At 35.7% G+C, this 26,129-nt stretch overlaps 1 protein-coding gene across 1 annotated transcript in view; it reads right to left on the bottom strand.

Moving 5' to 3' along the window:
• STXBP5L (syntaxin binding protein 5L) overlaps positions 1–26,129 on the bottom strand; it is a 430,479-nt gene that overhangs the window by 13,219 nt on the left and 391,131 nt on the right. The window contains exons 23-24 of the mRNA XM_051990611.1: positions 7,884–8,244; positions 3,039–3,204 (exon numbers count right to left, since the gene is read on the bottom strand). Of these exons, the coding sequence (XP_051846571.1) occupies positions 3,039–3,204; positions 7,884–8,244 (527 nt within the window). The remainder of the gene's footprint in view (positions 1–3,038; positions 3,205–7,883; positions 8,245–26,129) is intronic.

The following is a 26,129-nucleotide window of genomic DNA, read 5'->3' as shown; positions in this document are numbered from 1 at the left end:
CCCAGCTCCCATGGATTGAATTCGATTATCTTTATGCAGATAATTCTCAGATCTATTTGTCCAGCCCTAAATTCTCTCTTGTTCTCCAGTCTCACATTTTTTATTTATTGGATATGAACTGGATAGCCTGTGAACATTTTAAACTCAGTATGTCCAAAAATGAATATTTTTCCCTCTCAAACCTTTTCTTCTTCTAAACTTACCTATTATTATTAAGAATACTAACATCCTTTCCATCACCAGGATCAAAATTTAGGTGTCATTCTTGACCCACTCTCCCCACCTTCTTTATCCTCCTCTTGTCTAATCAGTTGTCAAGACCTTCTCCATTCTGCCTTAGGAACATGTCTGGTTCTAAGAACATGCCCTTCTTCATTCTTCTCGCACTGCCATCACCCTCCTATTGCCCCTAATTACCTTATAGGCTAGTCCACTCACCCCCTTCTCCCAATTCAGTTGATGCTCCACTGATCAGTCAAATCAATCCTCCCATTTCAACTCCAGCTTACTATGACTTCCCTATAAAATATAAAATCATCTTGCTTCCCAGTCCTTTACCTTAGTCTTCCCCTCTTCTGCCCCTAGCAAACATTCATACTTGATTGATTTTGTGATATTTGCCTCCTTGTTCCCAGTGTAAGATATACATCTGCCAATTGTCAGAGTTTTCTCTGGCTATCTGTCCCCATGCCTGGAACTCTCTCTCCTTCCTCACCTTTCCTTCCTGGCTTAATTTAAGGCTTAATTCCAGTTCTTCCTTCTAAAACCACCTTTCTTGATCATACTTAAGTCTAGTGCCTTTTTTCTATTAATTACCTCAATTTCTACTATACAGTCTTCTACATGATATACCCCATGGCCCATTGGGGGAGCTCCTTGCCTTTCTTAATATCTCTAGCACTTAACGCAGAGCCTGGCACATAGTAGGTGTTGATTCTTTTTTTATTTGACTTGTCTTTATAGCCCATGGGTCTGAACTTACAACATTTGCTGGGTAATCATCTTAATTTCTTGCACCTTCAGAGGGGAGCAGATGAAACAGCAATCAATATCCTTGGCCACTGGAAACAATATGAATATGTGATGGACTCCTTTGTAGAGCCAACACCACCTATGATAGATACTTACATATGAAGAAAATGTCTTCTTGTTGGGCTAATTCTACAAACAGTATTTATGAAGCTAAAACATTAATTGCAAATACCCGCATCCTTACTTCAAAGTACAAGGAAGCATGAAATCTCCATCAGAAATGCTTCTTTATTCCCCATTCCAGAACTGTTCTTTCCCTACCATCCTATGCTGCCACTTCTCTTCCATTCATTCTCTCATTAATGCAATCTTCCCTGCCACATCCCCTTTCAGCCTGTTCATAAGCTCTTTCTCTATTAATCGTATTATGTCCCCTTCTCTCCTGTCCTGATAACCGCATAAATTCAACAAACATCAAACTAGAGTCTACACTTCTGTTCTCCAGTACACTGTTTTCCAGGAAAAACAAAACTTATGAATACAGCATCACTCTGCAGTGCTTTGTGGTTGTGAAATTTCAAACAGGGCAGTCTTCAAAGTCACAAAGGTAAGGATGATGTAAAGGGGAGTGGAGAGAGATGTGATGGAGGCAAATAAGCTGAAGCATGATGTTCTTTGGCTGAAAAATGGTTGAAGGTATATAATCAAAAGAATGTGTATAATCAGGAAAGGCAGTGGGACAATAAGTGCTAAAAGGGAGCTGAAGAGTGACCCCCTCTCACTGAGGGTCTTCAAACTATGATCACTCTTGGCTTTAGGTTTTGGTTGGATTAGTTGGCTTTGAAATCCCTTTTAGGTTCTGAGATTCTCAGATGGCCTGTGTGACACCAAGGCCTGTGGGAACCCTTTCAGAACTTAGCTTTACAGGAAACCACCCTATTGGGATTGTTCCTTTGTGCAGGCCTGGCCTTCAAAGCAGATTGATCTCCAAAGAGCACGGAGTCCCCAGTGTCTGTGCAGAAAGCCCAGCCAAGTATTCTGCAAGAATATCCACCTGCATGGGACAATATCTACCTTACAATGTCACAGGAGCAATATTCTTACCTTGCTAAAGACTTTTCAATATCACATGAGAAGTCTATGACTTTTTATTGCCAGGTGTGTAGAATCCTGGTTCCAGGACTTGCTTTGAAATTCTGCTAAATGCTTTTGGGATGTGAACTCTAGTTTGCTTGTAATTCTATGAAATTTCATAATTTTCTATATCACAAGGGATTACCAAAGCAATAGTATCAGATCATTTTGACCTGGTCAGCTTCACTTTTTTCCTAATCAATAAATCCATAAACACTTATTAAGTACCTACTATATGCTAGGAACTGTGCCTAAGCTTAGGTAAATAAATATGCCTTCCTGGCCCACTGGCAGAGCACATCCATTGCCATGGCTGAAATTCTTCTAACTCAATTAATACATATTTTTGAAGTAGGTCTTCTACACTGTCATTTATTTCACTCTCTGTTTCTAAAACCATGTCAGAAGTATTCAAAGTAATTCTGCTAAGCATTTATTAAGAAACAGTTCCAAGCAAGGTAAACCACTATCTGTCTCATATAGATGGAGTAATAACTTTTGGCTTCTCCCATTTTATACTGGCGGCTTCATGGTTTCAAAAATATTAAATATAACTAATCAATTTAATAAGGTCTGATAATTGTGCAAATCAAATTAAATCTGGCATGTTATATATTGTTATACTTATAAATTCCATCTAACTACGTTTTTCTTTGACTTGCATAACTTATTCAGAAGTTTTCATTGCATCTGATATCTGTCTGGAATGTTTGCAATGTCCTTTGGCTATAATCTCTAGTGTTCAAAAGAAAGAGTATTTGTCTGCCATGATCAAACTCTTTCAAGATTTATGGATTAGGAGGAGGAAAGGGCTCTTTCCAACATAATGAGAAAACCAGTGTCCCTTTAAGATGGAGAGCTAGTTTATCTTCTTACTACTAAAATGATTTGAAAAGGTATCAGATGTATATTAAAAAGTTTACATGCCCTACCTGTAGATTGTCGCACATTTCTTGACTGTAGGTCAACCGCTGTATTTCAGTGGGAGAGACGAGATATAGTGCTTGGCCTTCATTGGTAAAACAAAATGTCCGTGCTATCCTCATATCTGTTAGAGGCAGATAATTAACATCCAACATTGGGCGGAGACTAGGTAGGCTGAATGAAGAAAGAAAATTCAGGTATCATACTAATGAAGTTAGAAACTTTTATATAATCTGTAAAAATAATAGCAACTGTCCAGGCAAATAGAATTAGCAGAAAAGAATGGATTTCCCATATTATGACAGTCTTTGTTTTCTCTATAAGTAAATGTCAGTGGTGATAAGCTTAATTTTCATATAAAGTCCCATAAATGATATGTTGTACTCCCTGAATGGAGAAAGAATAACTCTACACTCAAGCTATATCCCTGATTTTTCTTTCCTCTGAACAGTGTAGATTCAGGGCCTTTCCTTTCATAACAGACTCCTTCACTGGGAATGAATGACAGGTTTTTTTGCCGAGACATCTGGCACTATCAACACTAGATGGCAGAAACATTTCAGTTATGAGGTGGCTTCATTCTGGCTAGTCTTGGTATACCAGGGGCTATTGTTTCCCAGGCAAAATTGCTCAGGCTTAGAATAAGGAGCTTTAGCACAAAATGATGGGAAAGCATGCATGGCACTAGGACCTTGCTCTTTATTCAGTAAATTAAAGTATCTACTCATTAACCTTTCATTTGTTTCCTGCCATGTATGATTCTTATGGAATAGGATTTTTTTTGGCAGGGGGAGGAGTAGAGAGCTATCAGTTCATTGGTATAAGCTATTCCCTGATATAGAAATTCTCGCATGCAGATTGGTAGCATATCCGTGACAGAAGATATTGCCCATGGTCCTGCAGCTAGAATGTATCAAAGGCGAGACTTAAACCCAAACCCCTTGACTATGTGATAATAGTCTATGCTACTGTATTACTAAAATAAATGTTTCAGGTATCGTTTTAAAACCAAAAGACTTTCTTTTTTAAGTTGATAGATCAGAAATTATGAATTAAAATGAGATTATTTTTCAAAGGAGTCACCTTCGAAAATCCCAAAGATGTTCAAACATTCTTGAGCCCCTCTCTTTTGGAACTGCCCTCAGAGCTATTTAATAAGGAAATCAATCTTTAAACTTATGCACATGTATCAAAGACTGTAATGATAATTTCTAAGATTTAGAATTCTCTTTCTGATTTTATGTGTTCCTGATATTTTTCATTTTTATTAAGTCACAGAAACCACAAATTCCAAGAGTCTGGTTGGAAGAGAAAATTACAAATAGGAAGAAGGAGTGATAGGCTGAGAATAAGACTAAATTAAATTAAATTAAGCTAGAGCTTAAATTAAAGTCTTTCTGGGAGGGAGTTATATATACCCACAGTAGACAGAGAACGGAGAGAATATATAAACATACGTTTAGACAGAAATTCTTAATCACACTTATTCTTATATACATATAGATACATCCTGTACACACATGAAAACTGGCACCTGGGTCTAAGCACTTCATATACAAATATGCAGAAAGTAGTATACATAGATAGCTATAGCCCCAAACTATGTCATTAATAATTGATCAGTGATGACAAAAACAGGTAAGATCATCATTTGGTATGGCTAAAACCTACTTTTAAAAACATACTAGTTGTTTGAATTTTTCAGACATTGTTGACTTTCTGGATCATCAAGTTATTGAAATAATTATTTTGAAAAAGACACATCAATAAAGACCTACTGTTAGTTATATTGGAACATGATTCTCAGAAGGGGTTCATAGGCTTCATCATGGTGCAACAGTGGTGAGGGAAGATCCCTGGAGCCAGAGGGAGCAGGAATGGCACTGTGTAGGTGCCTATCCTGTTCTCAGGCAGCTGAAGGTCATTAGAAGTGGATAGCTGGAGGCAGGGCATGCAGGCATGGGGGACAGGGCAAACATACAAAGGGGAGGTAGAGTGTTGGATTCTGGGAACAGAAAATGGGTCACTTTGGCTAAAATGTAGAGGGCAAAAAAGGCAACTAGATTGTAGGCAAGCTGAGGAGACCAGAGGAATTAGGGATTGTTAAACAGGGAAATGACATAATCAGTGTTATATTTCAGGAAGATTATTTTGGCAGCTTTGTCCTCCAAATCCATATTATTGTTCTCAGTTCTTGGTATTGATATACTAGACAATGTCCAGAGGAAGGCAACTGGATGGGGAAGGGCTTTGAGTCTGTGCCATAGGATGAGAGGAAGGAATTGGGGGCATTTAGCCTGTATAAGAGAAGCTCTAGGAGAGAGAGGGCTTGGAAGTTGCCTTTTGTGATGTGAAGGGCTGTCATATGAAAGGGATATTAGACTTATTCTGTTTAGGCCTGGTACAGAACCGGGAGTAATAGAAGTAGCAAAGGGGAAAATTGAGGTCTGAGGTCAGGAAATGTTGCTTATGAAGGAGATCTAGCTGAGACGGGAGGGTTTGCTCGGAGACTGTGGTTCTCTTTCACTGGGGGTCTTTAAGAAGAGATGGACAAATGTTGGTCATCAGTAGGGACTCTCTTCTAGTTATGGATCTTCTAAGGTGAATACTGAGGTCCCTTCTAACATTGAAAATGCTGATTCCAGGAAAAATGTAGATGAAGTAGAGAGAGGAAATGGGAGGATTACTGCAATGGTCTAGGTGAGAAGTAATATAGGTTGGAGTAATAGTAGTGATTATGTGAGTGGAGAGGACAGAAAGAATCAGTGTGAATTAATGATTATTTAGATGGATGATTAAGAGAGGGTTAAGAATGAATATCAGTTTGTAAACCTGTATTATTAGAAGAAGGATGATAATATATTCAACAGGAATAGGTTAAGTCTGAAAAAAGGTCAAGTTGGGTTAAGATAATGCGTTTCATTTTAGATATTGCAAGTTTGAGAATATTTCTGGAATATCTAGGTAGAGAGATCTAGCAATCAGTGATAAAGGACTAGTATTTAGGAGAGATTGGGGCTGGAAATATAGATGTGTGAGTCATTTGAGGAAATGATGATCAACAACCTCATGAAATCTGATGAGATCAAAAAGAGTATAGAGACAGAAAAGATGTCCAAAGAAAGAATCTGGGGGACATTCAAACTTTGGAGGTTTGAAGTAGATGTTAATCTAACAAAAGAGACTGAGAAGGAATATTTCTTCTATCTCCTCAGGTGGAAAACCAAAAATATCCACTTACAGAAGCCAAGGGAGACAAAAGTATTCCATAAGTTGAAGAGAAATGAATTAGGATAAAGAATAAGAAAAGGCTATTAGATTTAGGAGTCATGAGACTAAGAAGTGAGGAGAAAATTAGGAAAAAAAATGAAAAAAGTTCATTGTGAAAAGTAGAGATATAGGATGATAGACTGAAGTGATGGCAGGATGAAATGAAGACATTTTAAGGTTGAGGGAAATCTGGGGAGTTTTGTAAGGAGTGGGGAAGGAATCAAAGGGTAAGAAGAGATTGAAGATGAGAGAGCTGGAAAAAATAATCAAAGTGCCTAGCTTTGAAAAGGAATGGGAACAAAAGGACAAGTATAATGCTTGGTCTCAGCAAGGAGAAGGATCACCTTTTCCTCAGGAACTGGAGAGATGGCAGAGAATGGGTAAAATGTAGAAAATTAAAAAGAACCCTAGAAATTCTGAAATATAGAGTGAGAGAAAAGAGAAATCTCAGAGAGCTTCGGTTTTCTTAGGAAGGAAGGAAGGAAGGAAGGAAGTAAAGTTCTTCAATGAGAAGGAAGAAATGATATTGAGGGTTTGAAAAAAGAACATTTGGAATAACTATTTCAGGGAATTTGCTAATTAGGAAGATTGCTTGACTGCAGTAAAGCTGGGGCCATTTGAAATTAGAGAATATAAATTTGTGATGAACTCAGTAGGTACAGTGATGTGATTTCCATCTGCATTAAGCAGTATTCTAGCAGAAGGAGAGAAGGCAAGAGGAGGACATAGCATGAGGTATGGTATGGGGTAGATGCTCCATCTTTACCTGCATGGTTACTACCTATCACTCCGTTGGGTAGTGATGAAAGCTGAACCGTTGTTGTTGTTTTTTTTTTCTTAATGTTTGGTGACAGAAAGCAGAATATTATATACTGCTTCAGATACATAAGGCTATATGGATGTATATATCTGTTTTTATAGATATTGTCAGGTAGGTGATAATACATGACTTTGTAGGTAAGAGAATTTCAAAGAAGCCTGAAGTTGGGTTAAAAAAGAATGAACTAGGTAGGTAGACAAGGATAAAGTAAGTAGAGTCAATGAGTAGTCAGCAAAGTGAAGTCATGATATAGTTTTCATGTCAACGGGTACTGAAAAAGTGTTATTTCAAGCAACACTGCTCTTGAGATGCCACTTGAATAAGGTAGTGTTTAAATGAATGACAACTATCAGCTATCCAATTCCGTTTCATCACCAGTAAATCAAAGGATACAATACTTCAATCTGACAAACTCAGTGGGGTGAAAAATATTTATCAAATGCTTATGTGACATGACTTCTAAGTTAATAAGTCTACTGTTGAGGTGACTTTAAAGGCCTTGAAAATGTAAAGAAAGAGAAAATATACTTTTTTTACAGCAGGAAAAATTATTTTTATAAAGAAAGATTGATTTCTTAGAGAAAGACAAGAAATTGCACCCAGAAAGAAAGATTCCTTGAAAGAGTTTTTCTTTCTAGAATGGCAAGTCTTCTTTTTGCTTTTGACCATTCTCTTTGTCTCTTTTTTCCTTGGTTGAAATTGCTCCCCCTGTCAAGAAATCAATTATCATGATCCCCAAATAGTAACAAAGAAGGTGTAGTACCTCATTATCATGATGTGGCCATTGGCACAAAAGCAGGCCAGACAGGCACTGTTACACATGACTACCACAGCTGCTTGCAATATGAAGGATGTCTCCGTGATGTTATGAACATAAAGGCAAGTCTGGGAAGGCAATGAGAAGACTTTGGCTTGTTTTTCTGAGCAGACAACTGCGTATTGATGATCTCCCATTTCCTGGGAAGATGGTGGGGAATTCATTACAAGTTTCCTTTTTTTTCCTTTTTCATTATCATCCAGACTGTTTGGGTCCCGCCAAACTTCATATGGTGGATGCATTAATCCCCCCAGACGGTCCATACAGGAAAATGTTAGAACAGCTCCTTTTAGTGTCAGTAATGTACCTATTAAAAACAATTTCAGATTATTAGTAACTGGAAATCTTTTTAAATCAGCTGGCATGAATGTGAATAATCTTCATCATGAAAATAATTAGATAAAGTCTAGCAGTATCACAGAAGCACATAGAAAATCACCAGCTTTGCTGAATTACCACTTCTGGAAGGAACTTGAGCATTCTAATTTTACAGATTAAAAAAAAAAGTGTCTGAGATCTAGAGCAGTGAAATGATTTGCTCAAGACTATGTAGTCAGTTTGTGCAGATCCAGGTCTCCAGACTTTTAGTCCAATACTTTTTCCATCATATCATGATGCCTCCTTTAAAATAATATAATGAATTTTTCTTTCCTTTTTTTAAAAAAAAAAACCTAACATTAAATCGTTGGCTAACTGAAATAATGTTAAGAAGTAGTTTACTGAAATAATTTAAATAAAAAAAGAAAGTTACCAGGTGATCTGAATCTCTTAAAATAGTATACAAGTTGCTAGAAGACCTATCTCCTCCATTTGAAATTAAAAGCAAATTATTTTACCAATTTGGTAATGAGCTATTTTAAAACATGATTTAACTCCTAGGACTGGGGTTTACCATGACAATTTTTAACTAATTCTGGGGAAAAAAGATCACCTCTATTCTTCAGTCCTTAAAATAGACTTACACTTCTTTATACATAAAAGGGGATTACTCACCTGGACTCTCTGAGGTTGTACATCCATGCCACACCATCACCTATGGGAGCTTTCTGCCAGCCCTGGAGGACCCGAAACTACAAAGCTTAGGAGGCTGCTTGTGCTAGAGTGGCCTTTAGAACCTTCCAGACTCGCCCCTAAGGGGTGCCCTAGCAGCCCCTTCTCTCCTCTGTCCCTCAGTTCCTTGAGGTCTGTTGGAGAGACAGTAAGAGTGTTAACCCAGGCTCATGGTCCTCCAAAGAATGTGAGTGAACAGAGACTTGAAGAGAGAAGGATGACTGATGATATGAAACCAACTACATTTCCCTTTCAACTGAAATTTGGGGAATCAAGTGATAATTATTAACAAGTTTGCATATGATGTAATTATCTCAGTTGGGTTTTAGACCAGAACTTAGGAATCTTACTATAAATGGCATTATCTATGTGTTGGTAAAGAAGGTGAAAAGTTTCATGTGTATCCACAGTATGAAGATAGGAGCAGGGGACAGAAGGAGTGGAATTCTAAATTGCATTTAGGGTGATCTAAATAGCAAATAGAGTAATCATAAAAAAGGAAAAAGGGGTCGTGAGCTCCTCTATTAATACTTATGCTAAGGGTCTAGATAGGATAGACTGAGTAAGGATGCCAAAGCTTAAATCTTGAGGTGGGTTGGGTCCATGAAAGCTCTGAGAAATAATGGAATTATAATGCAGTTGGGCTTCATTCTCTATCCAATAATGCTACTCACCTAAGTGAACCAGTCCAGATTGGTTTACATGGGATATGTAAACACATGCTAGCACCCTAAAGTCATGGAAAGCAAGCAAATGCCAAAAAGAAAAAAAAAAAAAGAAACCCTTCCATCTTGGTAGTAACCGATTCCCCAAATTCTCACGAGCTGTAGTAATTTCCCAATAAGATATTCTTGACAAATCATATTCTGAACTATTATATCTATTAGGTTAGTCTCTATCCACTGATGATTTCAGGGATTTCAGCATTTAAACTTATCATTGCCAATCTATGCAGGCACTCCCTTCACCTAACCTCTTATTTCAGAATTTCACTGTGGTGTAAGCTAACCCAAGGGCTATATTGCAATATTTAATGATTACATTGACCACTTCAACAATCCCGATCAATCAATCAGCCACTCAACAACAATTTATTAAGTGCCTAGTAAGTGTGAAGCAATGGCATAGGCCCTAACGATAAAAAGACAAAGAAAGAAACGATATATGGAGCTTACATTTGATTGGAAAATGCAACAGGGATATATGTATATATGTATAAAAGTTTAATATATAAAATAAATTTAAAGGGAATAAATGCAAAATAAATACTAAACACTTAAATATAAAGTTGTTAGAGAGGAGAGGCACCATCAATTGGAAGATCAGCAAAAACTTTATGCAGAAAATAGGGCCTGAGCTGTCTCTTCAAAGGAGAGTGGCATTCTGTGAGGCAGAATGGAGGAGAGAGAGCATTCCAGGCAACAGAAATGACTAATGGAAGGCACAAAGACAGACTTGTGAAAGGAGAATAATGCTGGTGGAAAACAGACTGGTGCCAGGTTGTGAGGGACTTCGCAAGCTCTTAAGAGAGAAGTTTGATGTATATTCTAGTTGTAGGAGGGGAGCCCCTGCAGTTTATTGAGTAAACAAACATATTTGGATCTCTTCTTAAGACAAATCACTTAGATTGTTGATGGACTGGAGTGGGGATGAGAATGGGGAAGAGTACTTATTAAAGCCATTGTAATAATCTAGGCAAGAGGGACTGACCCAAGGTGAGACTGTATGAAGAGAGAGAAGAATGATAGAGGCCATAGGATCACAGATTTAGCATTGGAAGGGGCCTTTATGGCCATTGAGTCCAATCTCTCATTTTAGAGGTGTAAGGAAATTAAGGCTGAAGAGTTAAATGATTTGCCTGGATTCACATAACAAATTCATCAAACTTCCTTTCACAAAGGTAGCATCCTATTCACTATATCATATATATTATATACATAGAAATCACAATATTTGACAATTAATTGGATACGTGGTGTGAAGGATTTTAATTACTCAGATCCTTCCTCATAATGCTATTCTGTGAAAAATGGAAAAAGTATGGTGACATTAGATTATGGAGTTTCTTGGAATCCAGTCAAGGGAGTTCATTTAGCATGCAGTATAAAACTCTTGGAGATGCTGAGTAACCTCATTAGATCTATGTTTATAACGAATGAAGTATGGGGGTGGCTGAGTGGTTCAGTGGATTAAGTGATAGGGTTGAAGTCAGAAATACTTGAGTTCAAATCTGGCCTCAGATTCTTACTAGCTCTTTGGTTCAGTACAAGTCATTTCATTTCGGTCTGCCTCAGTTTTCACCACTGTAAAGTAGGGATAATAATAGCACCTACCTCATAAGTTGTTATGATGATTAAAGAGATATTTGTAAAGTGATTTGCATAGTGTCTGGCACTTAATAAGGAGCTTAATAAATGTTTATTTCCTTTCTTCTTACCTTCTTTCCTCTCTTCCTTATAGGTATTTATGCAATTTGATGTAGAAGTTATATTAATAAATGTAAAAAAGCTTTGGAAGAAAGAAAAAATGGATCAAGACATTAGAAATTACTATTTTAATTCACCTTAAATTTTGAGAATACAGTTTTTTTCAGCAGATTTTTTCCCCCAGGGTAAATGATGATTTGAAGAATTTGAATTCTGTAATCTCTAGACACTTGGTAAGAATTGTTGAAGAAGTGTGCATTGTGTTTAATATTTCTCACTACTGCTTTAAAATGCAACTCTGATCTCATAGTTAGTTAGAAGAAACATCATAAGACATCTAGTCTAACCCACATATGCTGCTAAATGGAGCTGGAGAATGTTATACTACCATGCTGCTTGTTGTTGAGTTATTTTAGTTCTGTCCAACTTTTCAAGACCCAGCCAAAGATGCCAAAATGGTTTGCCATTTTCTTTTTCAGATCATTTTATAGATGAGAAGGATGAGTCAAACAGGGTAAATGACCTGTCCAGAACCATACAGCTAGTAAGTGTGTGAGGTCAGATTTGAACTCAGAAAGATGAGACTTTCTGACTCTAGCATTAAAACTCTAGCCAGTGTACCATCTAGCTACACAACTATGCTTATTGAGTATGCCTTAAATTCATGTTGTTTGACTTCAATTGGGCCCTTAATCCATTAAGGCAATCCTCTGTAATTGACACCCCCCCCCCCTTTTTTTTTTGCTGAGGCAGTTGGGGTTAAATGACTTGCCCAGGGTCACACAGCTAGGAAATATTAAGTCTCTGAGGTCACATTTGAACTCAGATCCTCCTGATTTCAGGTCTGGTGCTCTATCCACTACGCCACCTAGCTGCCCCTAATAATTGATTCCTTATCTGGCTCCCTCATAAGCCATTCCAAATGATTTCTTTGTTCATGTCCCCTATCTTCGTCCCCTGATTCTCATCTGAGGACTCTGTCTTTCACTTTATGGAGAAAAATTTTTTGCTATGAGCTTCCTTTTTTCCTTCTTCATTTCAACTCAAAACTCAATGATAATGAATATCATTCCTGACTCTTTCCTTCTTCCCCCAGGCCATGATAATGAGATAACCCTTTTCCTTGTCAAAACCTTTTACTTGTGCCCTTGATCCAATCAATTTTCTCTAGCAGATTGCCTCCTCTCTCTCTGATCTTCAATTTTTCCCTGTCTACTCTTCCCCACTGCCTTCAAACGTGTCTTTGCCATCCTAAAAAAGAAAAAAATTAACAAACACCAAAACCAGCTTGACCTAAACCTTTCTATTCCCTCAAACTATTATCTATTTTTCTTCCCTTTCTCAGCCAAAATCCTAGAAAAAACTGTCATTGTTCCTATTTTCTTTACACTCATTCCAAAACCCTTCATAATTTGGTTTCTGGTCTCATCACTCCAAAATTATCAATGATTTCTTAGTAACCAGATTTGATGACAATCTTTTATGAACCCAATCTTTTTTGACCTCTCTGCTTTATCTGACATTACCAATCACATTTTCCTCCTGGACACTCTCTTCTTTGGATTTCATGACAGTTTTCTTCCTACCTATCTGACCAACCCTTAGTCTCCTTTGTTGATTCATCATTCATAACACAGTCCTCATGGAGGGTGTTCTCTAAGATGCTGTCTTGGGTCCTCTTCACCTCTTTTTATATACTCTCTTAGTGATCATTAACTTCTATGGATTTAAATATCTTTATACATATGATATATATTCAATCCCAATTTCTTCCCTGAGTTTTACTCCTATTGCCTATTGAACATTTCAAACTGGATGTCCCAGATATATCTCAGACTCATCTTTTTTTCTTTCTTTTTATAACAATAGCTTTTTATTTTCAAAACATATGCTAAGATAGTTTTTAGTATTCACCCTTGCAAAATCTTGTGTTCCAAATTTTCTCCCTCTATTCCCCCCACCCTCTCCCATGGACAGCAAGAAATCCAATATATATGTGCAATTCTTCTCTCTATATATATTTCCTTTTCTCTCTTTCTCTCTCTCTCTCTCTATCACTCTGCACAAGAAAAATCAGACCAAAAAGGAAAAAAAATGAGAAAGAAAACAAAAAACAAGTAAACAACAACAAAAAAGGTGAAAATACTATGTTGTGATCCACACTTAGTCCCCACAGTTCTCTCTCTGGATGCAGATGGCTCGCTTCATTACAAGTCTATTGGAATTGGCCTGAATCACCTCACTGTTGAAAAGAGCCACGTCCATCAGAATTGCTCATACCTTTTCTCTTTATATTTATTCTGCATATACTTACAGTCTGTAAGTATTTGTTGCTTCTCACAATATAATTTAAGCTCTCTAACTGAAGGGACTATTTAATTTGATTTGTATTTCTGCCACCTAGTGTTGTGCCTGGCTCCTACGTACTTAATAAATATTTTTGATTGATTGATAGACAGTTGAACATCAATTCCCCCTATAACATCTCCTGCAATGATTTTGCAGGCTGCTTGATGATTATCAGAATGATTGCCAATTTATTTCTTCTAGAGGCAGTTCAATCATCTTAACATACTCAATGTTACACCAAACTGGTATCCTTGGATTATTCTTTACATACAGAATTTCTACATTCACCTCCATTCCTCTGGACTGTGGAATCCTTGGAATCATCTCCACACTTCTGTCTTTTGAGAATTTTTTCGTTTCCATTGGTTCAATCACCTCCTTCAAGACATGTTCCTTATTCTTCTCTGAGCTATTAGAATATCACCCACATCCCCAAACACATTTATTTTGTTTTTTAAAAATATTTCAATATGATTAATTTCCTTTGTAATTCTATATATTTTAAAAGAATATTTTTGAGAAGAGACCTTTAGGTCAAAGGGGTCTACAACACAATGATGTTGAGAACTACTTGTAGAGGGTCACAGGTAGTGGGGGAACTCTGAGTGAGGTATAAGACCTTCCAACCCAGCCAGGGAATCTGCTGATAATGTCTGGTTTGGATCCCCATCTCTCCTAGGGGTGTCTCGGCCTTCCTGAGAAGTCAGGGGGCGTGACAACTTATGTTGTCAGAGTTATACTAAAGTGGCAAAGAGACATCTGCACACAGTAGTAAGTTATTTATGTGGTCCTGCATGCACAGTATATAGTTAGCACATGCACAGTGTGCTATAACTATGTATGTGTATTAGGGTATACAAGGCTGAGAAAATTTTGAATAACTGGACTCCTGTTTGACCATCTTCATGAGTTCTGCCCTTTCACTCCTTACCCATGATCAGGATTTGGGCTGGTACTGAAATCCTCCAGTGAGCAAGTCTGGACAAGTACTCTCATAGAACTCAATTGCCTTTACCATCAATTATAAACTCTTTTGGTTGACGTTCACAATCTGACCCCAAATTATCTTTTCACTTTAGTTTTGTATTACTTGGTCCCCTCTAGACTCTACAGTATGGCTTTCTTGCTATTTCTCATAGATTACATTTCATCTCTCACCCCCATACCTTTACATAGGCTCTTTCCCATGCCTGGCAAGCACCTCCTCCTTCTAATTCTGCTTCTTAGAATTCTTTGTTTTATTCAAATCCCAGAAGAAATACCAATTATTACACAAAGCCTTTTCTATTTCCTCCTTCCCAAATTACATTGTATATATTTTAGACTTGTTACTAGTTTACTTACTCTCTAATGATAATAAATAATCTATTAGAGGCAGGAACTATTCCCAGTACCTAGAACATAATATAGAACACATAATGGCTATTTAATAAAAACTTGCTTGATATTTTTCTTCTGTCGAAGAAAAAAGCCTGCCTAATTAAGTTTTTTATGTTTGTTTTTAAATCACTTGGAAGAAATGGTCAAGAAAAAGTATTCTTTTGAATGTTTTGTGCAACTGGAATGACTTTTCTCTCAGAACCTTAGAGTTCGATTGGAATTCCCTCCTTTCCTCCAAGCAAATATCCATCCATTCTCTGCTTAAAGACCTCTAGTGAACGTATACTCACTGCTTCCAGAGGTAGCTCATTCTACTTTTTGAAAAGCCCTACTTGTTAGGGAGGTTTTCCTAACAAGCCTAAATTTGTCACTGACACTATAACTTACTGTTCCTACTTTTATCTTCTGAGGTCAAACAGAGTAATTGGAATCCCTCTTCATGTGAAAATCTTTCAATTGCATTCTGCATAAATTAAAATTACCCATAATGCAATGTAAAATCTATCTGATATTTCTGTGTTAGTTAATAGATTCTGAAAGACAGCCCACCTTAGTATATATTGCTTATATACTGAGAAAATTATGAATTTTTTTCTTTTCATCTAGACCTATGATTTTATCTGAGTAAGGACACCCTGATGGAAAATTAGCTCTTAACAGATTAGCAACTCTCTAATTTACAATGTTGTTGTGTTGGCTGGGTATGATAGAAGTTTAAGAAAGTTGCCCATGATTGCATGGCTGCTAATGAGTCAGAGGCAGAATATGAAGGCTTTCTGATACTAAGGCTGGCCCTCTGTTTACTATATGACTTTGCCTCTGTATGTTCTTAAAAGACAAAGATAATGACTACCATTTCACATACAGTTTAGCATTTAAGTGTTGAGCAATTATTCCACATCAAAATTTAAGCATTTCAGTTATAAATAGCAAATGATTTATATTCAAAACCCACAGCTAAATTTTAGAATAGAATTTTATTTTCCATGTAATCTTTCTTTGCTATGTCAGAGAATATTTTTAGCTTTTAGAAATTGATGTTGGAACATGAAATGACTTCTAGCTGGGCTGTGCACTCTTACAGCATTTACACAAGTAAATGATCTTTGCATAATTGTAGAGAATGGAGGAGGCATCACAGGACCTGATTTTCAGAATCTAGAAGCTGTTATACGGTGAAGTGGATAAAATACAGGGCTAGGAGTTAGGAAGACCTGTGTTCATGTTCAGCTTCAGACACTTACTGGCTGTGTAATCCGGGGAAGTCACATAATCTATCTGCTTTAATTTTGTAAACTGTAAAATGGGGATAATAATTGCACCTACTGCTCAGGGTTGTTAAGAGGATCAATTGAGTTACTGTTTGTAAAATACGTAGCACAGTGTTTGGCACATAGTAAATACTCATTAAATGCTTATTCTCTTTCTTTTTCCTACCCTTGCCCCTTAATAAAGGGAAGAAGTCATCTAACTATAGGTTGGTGAGCTTAAAATTCTAGAAATGAAATAGTTTGTGAACATTTAGAAAGAGAAATGATAATCACTAAAAGTCAGCATGGCAGAAGACAACACGGCCAAAGATATAGTGGTCCTGGGAGAAAGGTGCCCCAACTCCATGTGGATTAAGAGGGGAAGGTGAGCCCCAAGAGTGGAACGTCATGAAGGTAGAGGATGGGTAGCCACTTGTTAGAGATAATGTCAGAAAGATTACTGTTTGGGTATAGATGGAACTGGATGACTTCTGAGATCTGTTCTAATTCTGAAAATGGATAATTGAGACTCAAAGATGTTTTCTCCTTTCCATTCTCATTGCTACCACATAATCTAGGCCTCCTACTAGATCTTCCTACCTCTCCTCTCTTGTTCTTTCAATACATTCTTGGCACCCCTACCAGAATAATCTTCCTTTGTATAGATCTGATTTTATCATTCTCAATTATGCCAATATTTAATTAATACTTGACATGTAGGTCTTTAAAGTTTACAGAACACTTTACATGCAATTTGTTTATAGAACACTTTCCATGAAAGTTCTTATATAAGCCTCACAGAAGCCCTGTGAGATGTTATGATTCTCATTTTTGTGGGAAACTGAGGCTCAGAGAGATTAAGAGATTGATTCACTCATTCAGTGAATTATTCAGATAATAAGCATCAAAAATATGAACGGGACACAGATTTCACAGATTTTCCTGGTAAGTGCTTCATGTTTCTTTCTGCTAAAGTATGATTATTTCAAAAAGTCTGTATTGCTAGGTAAAGTTCAGGTTCCTTTTTCCTAGTATTTCCTAGGCTCTGCATTATCTGAAACCAGCTTCCCTCTTCACCTTTAAATTATTCCTGTCTACATAGCCTATCTTCCTCCTGAGTGTATCATTCACATTTCAAAGGGAACTTATAACCATGAAAATACAAAAGAAATGTCCTCTAAATTCACACTCTCTCCATATCCATGCTCAGGTCGTTCCTTATGTCTTCAATGTTTGCCTTCTCTTTTTGTCTATTGAATTTCTCCTCGTTTTTTAAAGCCCAACTCAAATCTCATTCCATGAAAATTTGTCACATCCTCTGTTGATAACAACCTTCTCCCCTACCCCCCTGAGCCTCCCACTTTGTTTAGCACCTCTCTAATGTATTTAATTGTAAGTGACACTTTTCTGCGTATCTGATTTTTCCCTGACTAGATTATAAACTCCATGAGTCAAGGATCACATCTGAACTGATCATTATATCTTCCCTAGCAACTAGAACATGGAGCTGGGCCAAAAGCAGATTCTTAATAAATATTTGTTGAACTGAATTTGTTGAAAGTACCTTCTGGTGTGCAAAATTTGATGACTATCTTTCATAGTCATTGTCATTCATAACGGTTATTGCAGCTTGTTGCTGGGTACAGTTATTGGCTGTCTGACATTAACAGGTTTAGAAATGAGAGAAATATCAGAAAAATAGTGATTTATTTTCTCAACCCTCCCCCCCCAACAAAACAAAAATTCAATCCCCCCCAAACAAATCAAGCCACAAATAAGAAACTGATTTGAAAAAATATCTTTTAGCTGTCAAAATCTATATATCCTATTCTACTTCTGTTAAGGGATTTAGCGATGAGGAAGATCTAGTTCTTTTGTATTTTCATAGTTATCAGGTCCCTTTGAAATTTGAATTAGCTTTGATCCAGTAATCCTAGATAGCTGAATGGCTTTAAGCACTATGATAAAGAGCCATCTCTAATTAATATTCCTATAAGCAGAACATTTCATTTTCAGCAACTTCATTTCCCCCCTACTGATCTGTTACATTCTTTGAAGTAAAAAAAATCTTGTTAAATGGTCTCTTTGAGGCCTGTTGGGGATATACAAATGGAGATAGGGTGGGGAAAATACCAAAAAATTTTCAAAGATAAATATTAAAGTCTGCATGTTAAAAGTAAGTAGGAACCTCCCCTATACTTCTTTATAGAGTATGGAATATTCCATATATTTTCAGATTGTTTTCCATGTGTTACTCAATTAAAATTCATTACTTTTTATTTTTTCTTTAAAAAATTCTTTTTTATATGGAATGGTTCCATGAAATACAAAGAGGGAGGGGATACAAAAGGAAATCTAATGATGATATAAAAACAAAAAAAATCAATATAAAATTTCCTTTAAAAATAAGTAAATAGAAGATTTTTTAACCATTATCCACAAACCTTCATGTACTCTTATCAAATATTTGGAGGCTTGTCATTGAAGAGGACTGCAAGTATTGATAGCCATGAAAACCAATAAGGAAGAATGGCATTTTTGGTTTTTTTTAAAGTAGTATTTTAGTTTTTTTAGTAGTTTTTTTTATTTTAGTAGTATTTTTTTTTAGTAGTAAAATTTTTTAGTAGTATTTTATTTTATTTTTTTTACTAGTATTTTAGTAGTAAAATTTTATTTTTTTTAGTATTATTTTAGTAGTAGTTTTTTTAGTAGTATTTAGTAGTAAAATATCTATGTAAAAAGGAGACAAATCATTGATAGAACATACTAAAGACTTAGAATATTATAATAATGTTAAATTATTTATAAATGGGGAATCATTATTTATAATTAGACTATTTCATCCACATTTCTGCTGTTAAATATAAGCATTTTGTTTGTTTGCATTGCAATCTGGTTTCCCAACTTTTCATTCAACCCAAAATACTTCTTCAAAGTTAGCAATGATCTCCTTATTGCTAAATCTAATGACTTAAAAAAAAAAGTCATTAGATTTGGCAATTAAATCTTTGACACTTTATCATCTTCTCTTTCCGAAATCTTTCTACTCTGTGTTTTTAGTAATATTGTTCCCTTCTAATTCTCCACTTTTCTATCCAATAAGTCCTCCACCTTCTTTACAATTTTTTTTCCTCCAAGTCATGATCACTCACTTCAAGTGTCCTCCTCTGTCCCAGCCTGTTTTCTTTTTCCTTGGTGATCTTATCAGGTTCCATAGATTCCATCACCATCTCAATGCAGATGATTCCCAGATCTTCACATCTAGCATGAAGTCTCTCTCCTGTGCTTGAGTGTCTTCCACTATTATACTGATTGTCTTGAGAGCAAGGATCAATTTTTGCCTAGTACATAGCATGTGCTTCATAAAAGTCCCCCCCTCTCCTAAATCCTACCCTCTTTTCAGTTTTTGTCCAGTACACCACCCTGCTCACAGTCACAGAGGTTCAAAACCTGGGATTCATCCTTGACTGTACACTTTTACTCACTCAACATATCCAAAGTCACTGCCAAACCTTGCTATTTCTAACCTAACAACATAATTCATACACACACACACACACACACACACACACACACACACACATATATATATATATATATATATACATGGATATATATATGTACATTGTATATATAAAATCTCCTTTTCCCCCATAAACATACGAGTTCAAATCCTTATAAATCTCTTGTCCTCAACTATTACAATAACTTTATAACTGCTCTCACAGATTCACCTTGTTGCCCAACCTTATCCACCCTCTGCTCAGTTGTCAAGATGATTTTCCTAAAATGTAAATCTAAACATGTCACCCTCATTGTTGTTTGGTATTGGCTCCCTATTATCTCCAGGATCAAATATAAAATCCCTTGGCATTTAAAAGATCTCATACCTTATCCTCTTCCTATCTTTTAAGTCTTTTTACACTTTCCTTTCCTCTGTGAATGCTATAATTCACTAACACTGTTTAACTTGAAGATCCTTGAATGAATCTACCATTATTACTGTGCATTTATACTATCTTTTCTCTGTTCCTGTAATGTTTTTCCTTTTGATCTCCACCTCTTAGTTTCTCTGGTTTTCTTCCAGATTAAGGTCAAATCTTTTCTTTTGGAGGAGTCCTTCTTATGTCTTCCACCTACTAATGTCTTCCCCTCTCAGTTGCTTTCTATTTTCTCTGTATGTATCTTATGTGCACTTATTTATATGTTGTCTCCTCCATCAGAATGTAAGCTCCTTGAAGGCAAAGACTTTTTTTGACCTTTATTGTATCCTTAGCACTCAGCACAATGCCTGGTACATGGTAAGCACTTAATAAATAATTGTTGTTAAATGTGTTTTCCTTAAATTCTTATACTTTTTTCCAAGTTATTAACTCTATGTATTTCTTTTTAAAGTTTTATCTGTCCTCCATCCCACAATGAATCCTCCTCTGTCTTTACTGTGATCAGTGATTAATAATATGTGTGAAGTATATTGTCTAAGCATTACAACTAAGTGTCCTGTACATTGTAGATGCTTAATATATGCTTGTGGAATTGAATAATATCAGTTTTTTAAGGGAATTACTTAAAGAAAAAATATTTTTCTCGGTTTCATTATGAACAGTACCATAATTGAGTCTACAAAAAGCCCTGTTAAAATACAGACATCCTTAAAAGGGGCACTATCATATTAAGCTCATTCTATTAGCAGAAATTAGCTTATCTTTCTCTTGGCAAACTACAGGACAGTGAAGAAATGGAGTATAGGAAAAATAATATAATTGAGAAACTGACTTGGGAAACCAAAATCAAGAGAAAGCAATGATAATAATATTATAGATCATGTTTATATACTTTACTTTATAATTTATCAAACACTTTCCACAAAAAATTCCTGCTATATAGGCAGCAGAAGCATTATTATTAGTTCCTTTGTCTAGGTGAGGACCCTGAAACTAAAAGGTCAATGACTTGCTTCAAGTTACATGGCCAGGATCCAAATCAAGGTCTGATTTGGTCCAGGGATCTTTTTTTTACTACATTGAATGAAGTATCCTGGGGGATTAGGAGACAGAATGAAAATAATGGATACATGGAAGGGAATCTTCATGAAGAAATAAGTTTTACAAAACACTTTACATAAAACATCTCATTTGATCTTCACACAGCCCTGTGATGTATCTGCTATTATTATTATTATTATTATTATTATTATTATTTCTATTTTGTAGATGAGGAAACCAAGGCTCTGAGCTTTTCTCAGAGTCATGCAGTAAGTAAATATATGAGGCAGAACTTAACTTGCATTAATGAATGTTTTCAGCCTCTTTTCCCAGCTTGTCTCTTTGACGTTAATATCTCTAAGCTGATTTTTCTGTAAAAAGAGTTAAAGGAATTTCCTATATGCCACTCTTCAAAGGGATGCAAATGGTTTCTTTCTAAGGATTGAGGCTTTAGAATACCAAGGATCTCCCCACAATGTTTTGTTTCATTAGGGAAAAATAATTAAAGCTGTTATTAATTTGACTCCATTGTGTCAATAATAGTACTACAGAATTTCTTCTATCCTAATACAAATTTTATGAAATAAGATATATTTGGAAGAACTCCCAAAACAATATGGTAGAATTTCACTTTTTATTGTGAATCTATAAAAAAAGAAATTTACATATGCAGATAACCTCCAGTTCAATATAGATATCCCTCATGTTTCCCTTGAGACTTGCTTTTCCACCTGCCTGTGGAACATCTCTACTTGGACATCCCATTGACATTTAGAACTCAGAATGTCTAAAACTTAACTCATCTTCCCAACAAAGATTTTGTCTAACTGGTTCTTTTTTCCCCATCTCATTCTTCCTTGTAGCGTATTTACTTGTAAACATATCTTGTCTTCCCTATTAGAGAACCATGGAATTTAAAGTTGGAAGAAAGGACCTTATTAATTATCTAAATTTCTTCATGCAAAAGATGAGGAAACCAAGGCCCAAAAGAAAAAAATAACTTGTTCAAAGACACATAGATGTATGAGATTTGGACCCAGATCTTCTGCCTCTTTTTTGCTGCACCACACTCTTCATTTAGCCTGAAATTTAACAAATGTTTATAAGCATTTTGGGAGAAGAAAAGCTTACTACAGGCTAACAGCCTGAGTATATGTATGTGGGGATTGATAACTGTCTTTATAAAGAATGAAGCAGTTGAATTGGATCAGTAGATGAGACCAGGGAAGGATTCATGAAAGAAAAATTTCTTGAGTTGAGTTTTAAAGACTATGTAGGGAGCCAATTATGGAAAATGAGAAAAATGTGAGAAAGGCATATAGGTACTAAAAACTGCTGTGTATCTAGGGACAGAATAATCTGGTTTGGCTCTAGTGTAGAGTAAAAGGGTTGGAAAGGTAGGGTGACTCCTGATTGGGTCAGAGTTTGAATTAGTTTGTAAAAAACTTGTTAACAAAGAATATATGATTTTTCATCTTTTATCCACAATGTCTACTTATGAATATTATATTAACATATTGTCTATACTTAATAAATTTGTGTTTACTTGAATGCGCTTGACTCTGTTCCTCTGTACTGGAGGCTCAGAGTCCTTTTCTAAGGTGGAAGGATGTAAATTATGCTCCATTTATGCCTTTACTCTTTGGGGTGTCAAAGAGAACCAAAGAGTCCTATTGCTGATCTCTTCAGGCTCTTAAAAAAACAAACTCTACACAGATTGATAAAATCCAGGAAGAGCTTTTTCAAACTCAAAATTCTCGATTAATATCATAGCAAAATTACATTAAATAATCAAGCCATTTCAAATCTGTTGAATTATATTATATTCTGTCCATCATTATCATTACTATACATCATATATACCTACCTATATTAGTTCTCTTTTTTGTTTATTTTATTAAAAGACTATTTATGCACTTTTGGGATTAGGCCACAAAATAATTGTATACAATTTATTATCACTTGATAGGTAACAGCCTTTAGAAATTTCACTTTTAAGTTGTTTATACCCTTGCTTTATTCTAAAGTACTCCTGTTTTCATAAAGTAACCCGCAGCAAATAACCTGTTCTCACTTTAAATTATGTCCCAAATCAAAGACATCTTCATCCTCAAATTAACCATCTCTACTAATCTTTCCATTTCTGTCTCCTTGGAGAAATTGTGGGAAAATAGGAACACTAATGAATTGCTGGTGGAACTGTGAATTGGTCTAATCATTCTGAAAAGCAATTTGGAGCTATGCTCCAAAGGCTATTAGATTGTGTACACTTTTTGGCCCAGTGATACAAGTACTAGACCTATATCCCATTCATCAAAGGGAGAGGAAAAGGACCCATATTTACAAAAAATATTTATGGCAGCTCTTTTTGTAGCAAAGAATTATAAACTAAAGGGATGGTCATCAATTGAGAAATGGCTGAAAAAGTTTTAGTCTATGAATATGAAAAAGTGCTATTGTATCATAAGAAATGATGAAGGGGAGGGTTTCAGAAAAACTTTGGAAGACAGATACAGAATGAAATGAGCAGAACCAGAAGAAAAATTTCAACAGTAAAAACAACCTTATAAATATAACCAACTCCAAAATACTTACTCTGATCAATACAACGACCTACTACAAAACCAAAGAATTCATGATGAAAAATGAGATCCACCTCTAGATAGAGAACTGGTGAGCTTTTCCCCTCCCTTTTTCTTGTTTTCTTTCCTTCCTTCCTTCCTTCCTTCCTTCCTTCCTTCCTTCCTTCCTTCCTTCCTTCCTTCCTTCCTTCCTTCCTTCCTTCCTTCCTTCCTCCTTCCTTCCTCTTTCTTCTTCCCACTCCCTTCCTCCTTTTTTCATTATTGGACATTTTTAATATGGGACTTTGTTTTGCACATCTATACCTATTTGTAATGGGCTTTGTTTTTCTTGCCTTCTCAATGAGTGGAGGAAGGGGAAGGAGAGAAGAGAATTTGGAATGAAAATAAAGTATTATTAATATGAGAAAAAGTAAACTCTAGAATCTCCTTTAGCATTTAAAAAGATTGTCTATGATTTATTAGGTTAATGACTGTGGCATTTCTTCTCTTTAGACCTGTTTCTTAGATTAGATATTCTCTGAGATCTCTTCCAGCTCTAAATTCTACATTCCTATGAATTTTCTTATATTGTTTCAAATTTAAGTTTTGTCTTCTCAATGCTGTCTTATGTTTTCTTCACATTGATAAAGTAAAGGAATTAATACATGCCATTTTTAAAATTAAAATACTTTAATGTTGTTTAATGGCATTTATTCTAAGATCTTACTGAGGAAGATGCTATCAAGACATCTTAAGTGGAAGGAACTACATTGAGGCCTGGTGACACCAGAAATTTCTTTAACAAGAAGGGTTAGTTTCTGTGAAGTCTCTTAAATATCTGGATGCCAGAAATGAGGGATTCATCCTGAAACTGCCACATATAACCTGATGGATGATAAATATAGATTTAATTTAACAGAAGGAGCCAACATGCATTTGGAAATGGATCAAATGAATGGATTTGCTTGGAATTTATTCTATCCAGTCATATGAGTTTCATTAATTTCCTTTTGAGGAAGTGAGTTTATTAAGCAGAATCTGTAAGTCAGCAGATTGACAACAAATGGGATGGAGAATCTATGTGCTACCTCTTCTGCAGTTAATACATTAGCATTTGGAATTTGGAATAAAAGTTCTAAATCATAATCTAGCCTGGTGTTCTGGTTCTAAGTTACAGCTATGGGATAATTAGGTTCAAGCTCTGATGGATAGTCTTATATACAGGAAAAGCATTTATAAACAATTAAGGTTTCAATTATAGGATATAGGACCAAGAAGTAACAAGGACTGTAGGGATTCAGAGGACAGTGCCCATTTCTTTTAGCACCAAGCTTAATCCCATTCCTGAAACTTATCCTCATGCTTAACCTATACATAATTATTAGAGTTGAATTCTGTTTTTCAAATTGTTAGAAATTTTTAGTTTATCTATGATATCTTCCATGATGAAATTGTCCTAAAACAATTTTTTTAAAAAAAGGACAATGCTTAATAATTCAGAGGAGAAACTCTAGAGGTTAGCATTTTCTGAGTCAAAAAAGTACCATTCTCATTAGGGAAGTATTTGGGGGAAGTGGGATCTTGTGGCTCTTTTCAAATTGAAGCTTATTCCACCAATATAAAGGATCATCCTACTCTATAAGAATTGATTCCCTTATATATAAACCAAATGATTTTTCTATATTTTAAAAATACATGCCTGACCAATTTACTAATGCTATCCTCTTATCATTACAAGCTATTTGAGGAAAAAAAAAAGTGTTTGAGAAAAAAAAATACATGTGTGTGTGCATGTATGTATACTTAAGAGAAGAATTAGTATTGAAAACCAAAAATCCCCATGAGGAAAGATAAGAATCATACTCATTCCTTCCTCAGCAGAGAAATTACACTAAAAAATAAACAGAAATTAAGAAGAGCTACCTAGAAAAAGATTAAACTTAAGATTTCACAGTGATATTTAGATGCCTGGTATAGATTCTCTTAGAAGCAGGAAGGCAATTCTACTTTCTTTCACAACAATGTTAAGAAGGAATTGAGAGAAAAAGAATGAGAAAGATTGCAAAGCATCCCTGAGGGACGAGCCTGGAAGATTCTAAAAAACCTGGGAAGCCACTCTAGCTTAGGAAGCTCCAAGCTTCCGAGTTTCAGCTTGTTCTGGGATGGCCTAAAGCACCCATAGGTCGGTGAT

This window comes from Antechinus flavipes, chromosome 3 (assembly GCF_016432865.1).
Source record: "Antechinus flavipes isolate AdamAnt ecotype Samford, QLD, Australia chromosome 3, AdamAnt_v2, whole genome shotgun sequence".
In the NCBI taxonomy this organism is placed as follows: Eukaryota; Metazoa; Chordata; class Mammalia; order Dasyuromorphia; family Dasyuridae; genus Antechinus; species Antechinus flavipes.
The sequence above is the reverse complement of the archived record's forward strand: the minus strand, read 5'-3'. Positions and strand labels throughout refer to the sequence as shown.